This window comes from Morone saxatilis, unplaced genomic scaffold, assembly GCF_004916995.1.
Source record: "Morone saxatilis isolate NCDOM2014 unplaced genomic scaffold, NCSU_SB_2.0 Contig23, whole genome shotgun sequence".
In the NCBI taxonomy this organism is placed as follows: Eukaryota; Metazoa; Chordata; class Actinopteri; family Moronidae; genus Morone; species Morone saxatilis.
The window spans coordinates 7,338,499-7,352,595 of NW_023339796.1; the positions used below are offsets into that span (position 1 = coordinate 7,338,499).

General features: G+C 39.9%; 1 protein-coding gene across 1 annotated transcript in view; it reads left to right on the forward strand.

Annotated features, from left to right (window-relative positions):
- The window catches only part of mfsd14a2 (major facilitator superfamily domain containing 14A2), a 14,164-nt gene extending 155 nt beyond the window's left edge, over positions 1–14,009 (forward strand). The window contains exons 2-11 of the mRNA XM_035670372.1: positions 1–170; positions 2,897–2,992; positions 5,582–5,644; positions 6,631–6,758; positions 6,994–7,108; positions 7,299–7,517; positions 8,937–9,050; positions 11,061–11,132; positions 11,748–11,860; positions 13,877–14,009. The exon at positions 1–170 is cut by the window's left edge and continues 2 nt beyond it. Of these exons, the coding sequence (XP_035526265.1) occupies positions 87–170; positions 2,897–2,992; positions 5,582–5,644; positions 6,631–6,758; positions 6,994–7,108; positions 7,299–7,517; positions 8,937–9,050; positions 11,061–11,132; positions 11,748–11,860; positions 13,877–14,009 (1,137 nt within the window). The 5' untranslated portion in view covers positions 1–86. The remainder of the gene's footprint in view (positions 171–2,896; positions 2,993–5,581; positions 5,645–6,630; positions 6,759–6,993; positions 7,109–7,298; positions 7,518–8,936; positions 9,051–11,060; positions 11,133–11,747; positions 11,861–13,876) is intronic.
- Positions 14,010–14,097: the final 88 nt, after the last annotated feature.

The window sequence follows — 14,097 nt, forward strand, 5'->3', positions numbered from 1 at the left end:
GCTTTGTAGCCGAAATCGGTAGATTATTTAACTCTCGACAGGCGCAACGATGACCCTCTGACACCAAGAATGGACATAAGTTAACAATGACGGGGGAGAAAAAGAAGAAAAAGCGGCTGAACCGCAGCATTCTTCTGGCAAAGAAAATTATAATAAAAGATGGAGGAAGTGTGAGTTAAATATTTATTTATCTTCGTCAACTTAGCCTTTTTTTTTTTTTTTTTAACCCCACCGAGCTAAACACCGAAGTTAGTTGTCCGGTTGGTTTTGCTCGTCTCATGAAACCAGTAAAAGCAGGTTTGGTTCGCGGGTTTCGGTGTCTTCGACGGTTTGTCCCAACGGTTTGTCCCAACGGTTAACGCTGACCGTTAACTCGGCTAGCTGTGAACTAGCGTCACGTTAGCAGGCCTACGTAGCTGCTCGCTTACACGTCAGCTCAGGTAACGATAGCTGTGCGTTTCCTCCCCCTATAAACACATATATATTATATATATCTCACTAAATAAAATCCAGGTACCCCGAATAAAAGCGTATCTAACTTAAAACCAGCACCCAGTTTAACGCTGATGTCACGTTTGTTAAAATCTAGTTGAAATGACGGGTGGGCTAGGTTAACATGAGTTAGCCCGCTCGTATTTATGTGTGTTTTTTTTTTTTTTTTAATTAAATCTATTTGTACCCTTGCTGCAATTAACATATACGTGTGTTAGTTTGTTTCGCTTGCTTTAAGCTGCAGTTTGTGCCACCTAGCTACGTGTTTAGGAGACAAAGAAAGGTAACCTGTGAGCCTGAGTCGATAATGCGGTTTACAAATGGGACGTTTCAACACTGGGGTTTGTTCACGTTGGTTGTAAACAAGCATCCACGGTTAACACACCTAGAGAAGTAAAAAAAAAAAACACTGCTTTTAAAGCTAAACTCAGCGGTGTAACTTGGGTTATAATTACACGATGGCTGCTCAGAATCTGTCGCTAATGATTGGTTAAAAACATCACCCAGATATTGTTGTTTCTGACACTTTTACTCCTTTCTGTGTGTCACCGACAACCTGTAGTCCAGGTGTGATGCTGCCCTCCTATAATGTGATAAGATGCCCTTAAATGGGGGGGAAAAAACACAACAAACTTCCTCAAATGCTCACTGTCGTTTCAGGTAGTCGTTTGCATCACGTAAGTTGGTGGAAGTGATGATTGTCCCAAATTAGGCTGCTGGCAAAGAGTGAGTACGGTAGGTTTGTTATTAATACAGCGAGGCATCAGTGCTGGTTATGTAATCAGTTGGATATCCATATGAAGACACACACAGTTGTATTCACAGTGAAGAGAAGTAGAAACATGTTTCCCCTCCAGTACGTACAGATAAATACCAACGGGGTCCTCAGTTTGTTGTTATTTCCTCACTGTCTGACCACTCAGCCATTAAGATTTCACTTCCCGCATTCAGCCATATCATCTAATACACTTAGATTAGTCAATAACAAAACGTGAGCCATAGATGGACATCGTTTCAACAGACGGGAAGTTGTAACGTCCATCCTACGAGGCCGTTACAGATTGTTCCTCATTTTTCTGGCGTGATCGTGGACTCGTCGTGGAACAAAAAGCGGTGGGAGTTTCCTCTGAATTGCTTCTTGAACCCGGACCTTTATACTGGTGTTGAGAAACCACAGGAGCGAGACAACGAGCAGCGAGTGTCTTTAAGTTGGTCTTGGCCTCTTTTACGGTCTCCACAATTATCCGTCCTCGCCGTGTTTCCGTGTTCACTCTGTCACACTTTCTCTTCACCTTGCAGACTTGTGTAGGTTTTACTGTGCTGTAGTGTGGTGACTTATTCTCCGGAGGCTGGGTTTTATTGCTTTAAAAGGACGTCTGTTTGTGTTTTACTCCTTACAAATAGAGAGTCTGTATTAAGAGTGACCCAGTAAACTATAGCACAGATTATTTTGTTATTTTACCTGTTAGATTAAACCGTTTGGTTCCTTAAATTATTAAAATGTTTGACTTTTTTAGATGGATTTTAAATGTAATTCATGTAATTTTGTGCCAGTAAATAGGATGACACTGTACGATAGATTAATGTGAAATTAAACGAGTCTTCTCTTGATTTACAGTCATTTACTTGACTCTTATCAGAGTAAGGTAATATAACTAATACTGCAGATGTCACAAACAGCTTAACCGTGTTGTCTCATTCACATTAATGTCGTAATTAGCGTAAGTACGACTGGATTAATAGACCCACGCTGCTTGCCTGCTTCTAAATTAGTCTTGGCGTGTATGCAGCTTGGTCACGTTTTGTTTTGGGATAAAAAAAATAAATAAAACTGCTTCATTTTAGCAGCAAATAAACAGCTTTTTTAAATTTATAGTCAGTTATAGTTTGAAAACGGTGTAAAACAACAACAGATTATATTATATTATTTATGTTCGTCTGCAGGACACGGATCATTTTAGCAGGCAACTTGTAAACTCAGTTTAAGGAATTTACCACGACTTAATCTTTTTATTTACAGCAACAACGAAGTATATAATGTGCAATATTCAAATAGCAAGAGCTGCAGTTTTTTGATACAAGTAAAATGTTTTACAAACAGCATTATAATGAAGAACTGTAGTGCCTACAAATGTTGTTCTCTTGACGTTTGTGTGGTTCAGACCAAACAAATGTAACGCGGTGAAAATGAAAAGTGTGAAGCAAACTAATGAATCCTATCACAATTATATATACATATACATTTAAATTTCACTTAAAGTAAAAAAGGACAAGTCACAGAACTTCTAATATGATTGGATCTGTTAACGTGTTACCTTTAACACTTTGATACACGCTCAAATGTTTGTGGGCTGTGCGCTGACCACCTCTCTGTTTGTATGTGTTTCTCTGCGTCTCCCTGCAGCCTCAGGGGATCGGTGAGCCCAGTGTTTACCACGCCGTGGTGGTCATCTTCCTGGAGTTTTTTGCATGGGGTCTCCTTACCACCCCGATGCTCACGGTAAGCCAGGATCTACACACACACACACACATGTATATAAATGCACCGTTTTGTAAACAGTTTGTAATGTATTCATACGCCTACACCTGTTTTGTGGAAATGTAGCCAACGAGTGGCCTTTTCCCATTGACTGGAATCACACAAGGCCCATCAGTGTCCATAAATGATTGAATTCCTAATCAAATGAGCGAGGCCCTGTGTGACGTACTTTTGTTTTTGTGTGTGCATGTGTTGGCAGATGTTTTTGCCAAGCGCTAATGGACTGAGAAATATGAAAAGGGCATCAAACAGTTGTATTGTCTGAGCACCAGTTCTTTGTTGGAAAGGCTTATCGGGGGGGTTACTGGTTTGTGTTGTCAGGCCGCAGCTCAGACGCCTCGGTGCACCGCGGTGAGGTGGTCTGCTACCGGCAACTTTAGTAGGTTTTAGATCCAGAAGACAACCTGTGTGTTTGAAAAATTCACCAGAAATGAACCGGTTAATAATTTAAAAAAAAAAACACAGATGATCATTTTGTCTCTCTCAAAAAAAATCTAATTTGTAAGCAAAGTGCTAAGATGACTCATAATGATGATGTGCTTCATTTCATACCAGCATGTATTAATAGTTTTCCTTTTTTTTTTCTTTCTGTATTCATTCAGTTCCTGTCTGTTTTCTCTACCTACGTAAATTACTTTGGGTAGAAACTCGTATCCCAAACAAATGATGAGCAAACATCTGTGAGCCACATGATGTAAACCAGACAGGCTTATGCAATGCCTGCTTTTCAGCCGTCTCTTGTTTGAAGAGGTGGTTGTGTGTGTAACTGTTAAGCATTAATTACTGGGGGTTTGTTGCCCTCAAGATCCCGGGGCGGAGGCAGGATTTGCATTTTGGACTAATCAGAGGGCGCCTGAAGATGAGAGGGACTGCTTCACTGCTCCCAATGAGCGCACTGCTTCATTAGTATCCAGCAGCAACAGCCTCCACTGAGCATTCACAGGCTGTATGTGTTGGGTAACTGACTCCCAGAGGAAGAGAGCCATGCCACGAGCTTTCCCTCCGTACCCCTAAACTATAACCAGATCCTGTTGTTCAGGCTTTGTCGAGCTCCACGTGTCCTAAATTAAAGTTTCATGTTCCCACGCCAGTGTCAATGACCGTACTTTCTGGCGTTACGGACTTTGAACTGAACGTCTCTTGGATTTTAACTGTGCGAACACTTCTTTCACCTACATTTCCACAATGTGAAGTATTTTAGGATTACTGTGTCCGGCTGTATCCAGAAATACTTTAAGGCGGTTCTTTTTATTTGTGGGACATGCGGCAGTAAACCAAGCATGGCAAAAATAGAAACGGTTCTACAATCGTTAATTTATTGTTTATACTTAAACTTAAAGCAAAATACTACTTAATAATGACAGCACGATACCAAGTTACCTTTTAATTATGTTAATCAAAGGATTGTGGAGGCCTCGGCGGGTTATAGGCTCTCTGAGTACTTTGTAGTCTGTAATGAACGTTTGATAGCAGAGCAGTTCACCAGAAAAACAGTTTGTCATCTAAGAACCATCAGACGGATGTCACTGAAAGTCAAATGTGGTGACACCGAGATTTAACAAAGAGATTATTGAGCTCCTCGATATTACAGAACTTTTTTTTTTTTAACCAGGTCTCACAATCGTATTCACTAAAAGAATAAATGTTCAACCCTAACAGAGCAAAAGGAAACAGGTTTGTAACAGGTGGTAGTTTTCATCCTGTCTACAAATAATCATGAATGTGACCTGTAGCCATGACAACGCTTGGTACAGACCAAAAACTGGAAACCACAACTTTGGAAACCAGCAATGAATTTGTATAAATGCAGACATTTCTATGTACAGGTGTAGAGCAGCATGTGCATGAGGCATAATCAAAATTCAAACATCTGGTAATCCTTTGAATGTGTGGGAGCAACAATTTGGAACAACTTACCAGATAAAGTCTTCAGAATCTGGTACATTTAGTAAAAACAGGTTGAAAAACATTTTATGAAATGGAAAGACGAGAGATGAGTCATTAAGTATTTTCGTAAATACGTACAGTTTGTATAAGCTATTATAATAGAGAGAGAGAGAGAGATAGATATATAGATATACTTTATTGATCCCAAGCTGGGAAATTGCAATTGAACTTTTAGTGTTTTTATCTGGTGTCGTGTTTTAAATTTGATGCATAACACTTTTTACGTTTTATGTGAAATTAGTTTTATTTTGTTTTTCTGCATGTCTGTGTTTTGGTTCGTCATTGATTTGTTTTTCTTGGTGTTTTCCTGTAAAAAGTCTCAGAAAACACACACGTAAAAGATAGAATATGTTTTAATGTTGATGTGTTCAATACTCTGTTTTATTTCAGGGAAAATGTGCAACATGATTGTATTAATGGTTTTATTTTTTAATTGTAGCCCTCCTTCACTTGGTACGTTTTCTGGCTGTCCCGTGGCATCGCACTGTTCCCTATCTTAGTATAAGTTTAACTTTGGAAAGTACATAAACCGCTGTTTGTAACGTGAAGCAGGCTGTGTGGATAATGTGGTTTCATCTGGTGTTATCTGTGTTTGTTCTCCAGGTATTACACCAGACATTCCCCCAACACACATTCCTGATGAATGGGCTTATCCACGGTGTCAAGGTGAGACCTCAGTAAACACAAACACAAGGTTCGGTTCTAAACAACATCAGTATAACGCTGAGACACACAGTCTGATGTTAATGTGCTTTTTAAGTGCTACAGCTGCTGTTAAGTAACATCCTGCTTCAGCGCTGCGAGTTTGTCTCACTTTTGGAAGATTTGCTGAACGTGTGCGCTCTTGCTCTGCTTGACACTTATTCAGTGACATGTTAACACCTGCAAGCTGTCCAGAAACCACAGCAGGTTCACACTGACGGTCTTAATTCAAGGAAAGAAAGTGTCTAAAGATAGTCACACCAGAGGACACGCTGGTAATTATTTTAGATTTTCTTGTCGTTCTGGATGTCGACAAAAAACATTGTTGTTCTCTGTTGGAGAAATAATCACCTTGAAACTAAATTGAGTTGACAAATCTATTATTATCCACCATAAACCCCGTATGACAGTCTGTCAAACATAATGGATTGATTGTTTTGGCAAGACAAAAAAGAAATAAATGCAAACTAATGTTTTCATGTTGACAAAAATTAACCATTATTAACGATTAACCGTATTTTAGATTTAATAATTGACTGTTATTAGCAAGATGAGACAGTTTTAAAGATTGTCTGTGTGCTCGGGCTCTTCTCTTCAGCATGTGTCAATCAGTATGTCCCCCACTTCAAACCAGACCGCACACCAGCAGGCCTTAGGTGCTTTGTTATTGTCTTGTTTTCTCTGGCTTCATGTCTTTATTTAGAGCAGGAAAACCCTTTTCTTTCCAGCCTGCCAGCTACAACAGATCAGCGATACCAGACTTACTAAATAATAGAAATAATTGTAAAGATTGTGGTCGCCTTTGTGCCAGAATGGTGTTAATTTTCCACTCGTATTTATGAGCGGTAACTTCACTCAAGTTATCCATTTACAGCACTTTTCTGATCCGTCCACCACCCTTTCTGCCCTGTGTCTCCCCCTAACTCTCTCTGTCTCTCCATACTTCCCAGGGCCTATTATCATTTCTCAGTGCTCCCCTGATTGGAGCGTTGTCAGACGTATGGGGACGCAAGTCCTTCTTGCTGCTTACGGTCTTCTTCACGTGCGCGCCCATTCCACTGATGAAGATCAGCCCATGGTGAGTGCAAACACAGACCGCTGTATACATATACATATATATATATATATATATATATCTCAGTCTTGTTTTAAGGGAGAAGGTGAAGTTTTGTCCCGTGCTGGCTGAAACACCGTACACTATAATGCAGTCTAATACAAAAATAGAATAAACTGTCCTATTTAACAACAATAAATGTAAAATGGTTTAGTGTCCTGTAGCTGTTTTAGTCAGCTAAACTCCTTCCTTCTTTCAGGTGGTACTTTGCAGTCATCTCCATGTCCGGCGTCTTTGCCGTCACCTTCTCTGTGATCTTTGCCTATGTGGCGGACATCACGCAGGAGCATGAGAGGAGCACGGCATACGGTTTGGTAAGGAGACAGTTCACCGAGACAGAATCCTCTTAAAATGTTTCTTTAAACGCCTCCAGAATAATTATGCAATCCATGAAGGGTTTATCCGTTAACAATCATTCTTGTATTCAGCTTCACACACACACAAAAGATAACTGAAAGAAAGATCAATCACGTCTCGTTTTGCTCTGCTTCTCCTTCCCTCCAGGTATCCGCTACGTTTGCAGCCAGCCTGGTTACCAGCCCGGCCATCGGCGCCTACCTATCTGTAGCGTATGGTGACACATTGGTGGTGATCCTGGCCACAGCCATTGCTCTGCTCGACATCTGCTTCATCCTGGTGGCTGTACCAGAGTCATTGCCAGAGAAGATGAGGCCAGCATCGTGGGGAGCGCCCATCTCCTGGGAACAGGCAGACCCCTTCGCTGTGAGTAACAACATAATACATAATGATATTTACCAGTCAGTTAGTCAGTGTTTTTTCCAACCAACCAGCAGGTGAGTGCAGTGTGTGTTTATCTGCTTTTTTTTATTTGAATAAAAACATGCTTGTCTAGATAAGCGTTAAAGGTTAGGCTATCTAGTTGAAGCTTTTACTTCATAGTAAAATGGATCTTTATAAGTGAAAGTGTTTCCGTCAAAGCAAAGAGCCTCTTGCTGTGTGTAAGGGAAGGTTGCAGTCACATTCTTACAACATATTTCTTTCATTGTCGTTAATTCTTGCATAGCAACACGATGATGCATAACCAGAATCCCTTATTATGAATGTATAATAGTTTTTTATAAGTGAGTAATGCTGTACCAATAGGGATGACTTGGTTCGTTATAAGGAAAACTGTAGTTTATCTTTAGTAATGTTTGTTATGGTAGCATTTGTGTGTCTGTCTGTTCAGATTGTGGTCCTCCTCGCTGTCCACATTTGCGTATTTGGCAGGAAAATTAGATTTACATGAAAAAAGCAACTTATCACCAGGCTGTGAAGCAGTGATCTGCAGCCCTCTCAAGCCCTTCACGTCTGACCACACCCAGCTTCCCTGATAGTAGCGTGTTGGCCCTCCTAAGGCTTAGACATGGGTTTGTTCCAACCCAGATAGTCGGGGTGTGATACGTTCAGTTTTAAAACTACAGTCAGGTGCCCATACAGTCTGTACACTGAATACTTCTTATTCATATTGATAATTAAAAGATGCCTTCATAATTTGCTTCCAATGTAAGTGATGGAGGGGAAAATCTGGTCTTTATTATGTTTTAAAATATATACCAAACTTTATCTTAAGATAATAGTCAGCAGTCTGATTGTGATAAATCCAGTTGCAGCCTTTTTAGGACACAGTTCCCTCTTCTTGCTACTGTCCTTCCATGGCAGCTCAGCACAGTAACACCATCCAGAGAAAGTGAAAGATACTAACATGATTGACTGCTCTCATTAACTTCAGATAAACTTTGTAATCATTCACAGAAAGAGGACTGTGGCTTTTGTTCCTCGTCTCTCTCAGTATGGTATAGTATGGACGAGGAAGGTTTACAGGAAGCAACTAAACCTGTTCCACTGTACACATGGGCATGTGAATGTTGTGTTTTAAGGCGGACTCAAAGACAGTTATATAGACATAAATATAGAATATATGCAGATTAAAACTTTCCTACACAACCTCATCAGCAGGAAAATATTCATTGTGATCATAGCAGGACGTTGGGCAGCAGCAGCGTCTTTTATTACTTAAAACTTATTAAACTGTCAGATACTGGTGAGTCAACATGTATAAAATGTCGCTGACTTTGCACATGTTTTAAAATATTTAGCTTCGCAACAACTTAAATCGTTTCTTGCTGTTCTCTTGGCCAGTCTCTGCGTAAGGTGGGCCAGGACTCCACAGTGCTCCTCATCTGCATCACAGTGTTTCTCTCCTACCTCCCCGAGGCCGGCCAGTACTCCAGTTTCTTCCTCTATCTCAAACAGGTAACACTCTGACTGACTAATGACTGTATTAAACACACAAATGACATTCAGGCGCGTCATGTACACTAAGTTACACATGTAATAGCACTTACTCATCCAAATATGTCAAGTCTAATTGTTGTTTAAGGATTCTATTGTGAACTGTAATTCAGTCAACACAGCAGCAGCTCTGTGGTGTTAGACAAATGTTTGTAGAGTCTAATAGGTATTTAAAAAAATCTTAATATTAGTATATAAGTTTTTTTACGTGAAGTTGTGGTTTGTTAATAAGGACAATACAGTTCTGTATACATTTCGGTATGTTGTGTAGGCATGGGACGAAATGTAATGTGGTAATATTGTATATCGTCCGATCTCTAATGTTGTGTGTGACGGTCTCTAGGGCTCTGCAATGTGGAACAAATATTATCACAGTAATTATATTTATTAAATCGATGTTTGCCACAGTATCTATAATAATGCTGCCATTTTGAAGAGTATCCTGATAAAGGCTGAAGAAACCAGAGGGCACAGTAGTTACAGTTACAGTAGGTTTAGAATATATTACATGTAAATATTAACCTTTAACTTTGCAAACATGCTTTATCTGCCTTAATAAAACGCTTATAACGAGCTCCATATGGCTGTAAAAAATAAAAACGGGTGTGTTTTGAGACCGGGCAGCAAGTTACTGTGAGCACAGCGGCCCACGTTTATGTTCTGCTTGTTCAACAGTTGTTTGATAAATTGATCATACTGCCTCCCCTTTGTTGCACTTCAGCATAATGAGCGTTGTCGATGTTGACTCCAATAAAATAGATCCTTGAGTCTGTTTCGTTCCCTCCACTTTGGGCTCTGCTCTGAAGATAAAGAACTCAGGCCCGCCCTCGTGCAAACCGCAGGCGCAGAAAGGAAGAAAAAGTTGGTTTTGTGCCCCTCTGTTCCACTCGTTTTCTTTCCCCCAGAGGAACATCCACTTTCTTCACCGGTTGCTCAAACAATTCTTTGTATTTAGAAATGGGCATGTACTTTGACTTGCAAGCCAAAAACTGCAGACTGACTGGCTGTAAAAAGAAAAATGATCATTTTTCATTCGCTGTGGATCACACAGCAGAAATAAACGGGACAACAGCCAGCAAGTCTGCAGCTTTTATCAAACTTTATCATTGTTATCCACATACATTTTTTCATAATCCCATATTAAGGGTCATTTTGTCCTTCAGCCACTAACAGCATCATACTTTGTGTTCCTAATTAAAGGCTGGAATTACTACTGGAAAGCTCAGGGAATAATCTCAGTACAACTGGGAGAAAATTTGCCCAACACACACTTTCACCTACATTGCTTTAAGATCAGCAGGTTTGCTGAGCGGCCTATTTCAGAATGTCTCTGCAAAGTGCTAACGCAGGAAACCTAACGTATTTAGTAAACAGAAATGGACAGCTTCAGCTCTTATGCACTGGCACAGTAACATCTGGAAGCAGCTGGCAGCTTCGGCATAAAATGACGAGGCGTAATCTCCTTTCTCAAACTACTTAAGGAGGCAAATGAAGATTGTTTAGTTTGTGTAAACAGTGTCAGATGAACAAGTCGGGCGAGTCTGGCACTCACACACAGTCTCATACCTTTATGCGACCAGCCTAAAAAAGACAGCAAAGTAGGTCTGGAGAGTCGGGGCTCACATTACTCTACACGCCTTCCTCTCTCCTTTTATGCAGAAGTTACTTTATCATACGTCTCTTCACGTTTATTGTCATAAATTATACACGCCTTGCACCAGCTGCTCTACTCCTGATGCTGCATATTTGACCCAAATACACCAGAGAAAACAAGAGGAGTTAAAAGATAAGCACTTTTCGTTGTTTTAAGGTGTAGTAGTAAACGGTATGTGTTTACAAAAGGTCACAAACAAACCCCCTTCTTCTTTTGTGCTTGGTTTAAAAATGGGTGAAGGCTTTTTGTTTGAGATACGGGTTTGTCTCTGACTGCTTGTCGTGTCCTGACCTGTGTTATCTCTCTCTCACCCTCAGGTCATAGGCTTCACATCAGAGACAGTTGCTGCCTTTATTGCTGTGGTGGGGATCCTCTCAATACTAGCTCAGGTACTGAAGAAATACCCCTTTGCTGTTGAATTACATGCAATACTGAGCCATCCTCTCTGAGAAATGCCTTTCCCAGAAGTTGGCAACTTGAACTTCAAGTCAAATTTCATTTGTACATGCCAAAATCACAAATTTGCATCAAAGTGCTCTACAAGCTGTACAACATGCTACACCCTCTGATCCTTAGATCCACAGTTTGGATAAGGGGAAGAAAAAAAAACTAAAGGGACAAAAGAAAGAAACTTCATTGATCCTTCTTCCAGGATGCACAAACATACAATTACATTTGTTAGTAGAGTCGATAAAAGTAACAATAGGGTCTTCACATTTCTTCTTTTGGCCAAAAAACTGCCCACAACCCAAAGTTATTTAGTTTAACTATCAGAGGACAGAAAAGTATCAATTCTTAACATTAGAGGGAGTGGGACTAGTGAAACAATTACATTTGTTTTAAATATTAATACATTTGTTTGTCTGTTGATTAATCAACAAATTGTTTCAGATCTATGTCAGAGTCAAAGTTTAAGAGAGATATGAACATTTGTAAAAACCTTTCCACATTGTTTATTGCCTCCTTAGAGCTATCTTATGAACTGTGTGCTGTGTGTTTTGCAGACGGTGGTATTGGGGATCCTGATGCGTTCTATAGGGAATAAGAACACAATCCTGCTTGGCCTCGGCTTCCAGATCCTCCAGCTGGCGTGGTACGGCTTTGGCTCTCAGCCCTGGTCAGTAACCTCCACACCTTGTTTCTTACGCACATACCCACACCTTACCTTCACTTGTCATGAGCTCAGCTTCAAATATAATGATCATATAATTCAAGCAAGCAAGGAAGGAAGGAAGCAGGTTTGGTTAACATGACTAATCATTTCCTGCAGCATCGTGCAAAACCGCAGTCGTAGTCTCAGTGCTTCTGAATTACTTAAGTGGCTCATTCAACCACAGTAAAACGGCAGATAAATAAACTTGTTTAATTTAACTTCTTCATTTAACCTTTCAAGTCAAATGAATCACAAAATACTGAGACGTTTATGACAAATGTTTCTGGAGGTCAAATCTGCTCATAATGTGCTTTTAGTCTACGAGTTTGTTTCACTTAACTCAAATAATAATCAAAGAAGCTGAATTACAGTCAGATAGCCGAAATCTACAATCAAAATAAATAAAATCTGAATGATACCCGACCCTGTTACTACCCTAAGCTCTTTACCCAGTGAACACAACACACATACAGGCACTATTGTCTTTTTCTTTTCTTTTTTTTACCTTTAGAATTTCTTGTTGTTGTAATGCGTTGACAAACCACCAGAGGGAAGTAGAGTCTTATTCTATAGCACTGTCACCAGATGGGCTGTGACACTGTAATCTGATGACTAAAACTCCTCAAAGGCATCAATATATTGTAATTAGAATTTGTTTGTCTAATTTTAAATGCTAAAATGATTTCTTCAGAGCTTTTAGAACATATACAAAGATGTTTTACTGTCTTGAAAATCACTGTTTGAGATTAAGTGCTTTTCAAAACATGATTTTTCAAAGCAAAAAGGCAGAAATACAACTTGTGTTCATTCACTTTGCACCTGTACATTTGAAGAAAGGTGTAAACAACCACCCCCATATACACAGGTCACACTGTCACTTTAATTTCTCTTGAAGTGAGATCATAACCAGTTTCTCTTGTTGTTTTGTCCTGGAGGGGGAAGGTAGGCCGAGCATAATATCTATTGATTGAAAGAAAACATTCACAACATGTCTCCGTGTTGCTGCTCGCTGCTTTGGTCAATACCCAGTAAATGAAGTTAAATAAAGGTCAAGTCGGCCTCATTATCGGGGAGCCCTGTAGCTCACCTGGTAGAGCTGCTACCCCATGTACCAGACGGAGTCCTTGCTACAGCGGCCGCGGGTTCGAGTCCCACCTGTGTCCCTTTGCTGCCTGTCAACCTTCAGCTGGTCCTGTCTAATAAAAGCAAAAAGCCTAACAAAATAATAAAATTGGCATTACATATTGAGATTAGCGTCTTTTTCATGTTCACCAAACAACAAACTGTCTATTACGTCTCAGTGCTTCCCCTGTAATAGTACAGGTTTTTTAAAAAAAATGTTTTTGTTTGTAAAAATAACAATACATCTATTATTTCAGAAAACAATGCGTTTGTGGACGTGTGTCAGTGCAGGGCTGTTCTGAAAGTCATCCTCTGTAGAAGTATGAAGTAGCAGGAAATGGAAATACTTTAAAAGTACATAAGTACAGTACTCACTACTGGAACTGGCACAACACTGGTTTGAACTGTGAACATGATTTCTTCTTGATGAACAGGCCACAGCTCACACAATGATTTCATGATTGCTTTTAATAGCAGTATAAATAAATAAATATCCATAAATTTAAAACTGAAATTTAGACTAACCTTAACTTTGATAAACAGATCTCAGGAACGGGCTGTCACATTGTCCATTTCATGATGCCATGGTGCAAAAACATTACAACAACGGAAAACATTAACATGCTTTTTTTTTTTTTTTTAAGAAATGGACTAGTGTGTAAAGCTGTATCTAAAAATAGCTTTGACATTTTGGGCTACGTTTGTGTCACTGCTTGTTTTTATAGCTGCAGTTTGTTTAGAGGTTTTAGTCTTAACCTTTAACTCTCATTCAAGTACATGTACGGATCCAGTTTTTAAAAGCTTAAATAGCATTTATTTCTATTTGTATCCTTAACAAGTGTGTGTTGTCGGTTGCAGGATGATGTGGGCGGCTGGAGCTGTCGCAGCCATGTCCAGCATCACCTTCCCTGCCATCAGCGCCATCGTGTCCCGTAACGCAGACCCCGACCAACAAGGTAACTGTCTCAACTGCATCTATCGCCTTGTTTAATGAAGTACGTCAGAAAACGGATGTCGGACAACATAATCGACACGTTTCAGGCATGTTGTGTGCTTTGCTGCCTGTATGCCAATAAGAA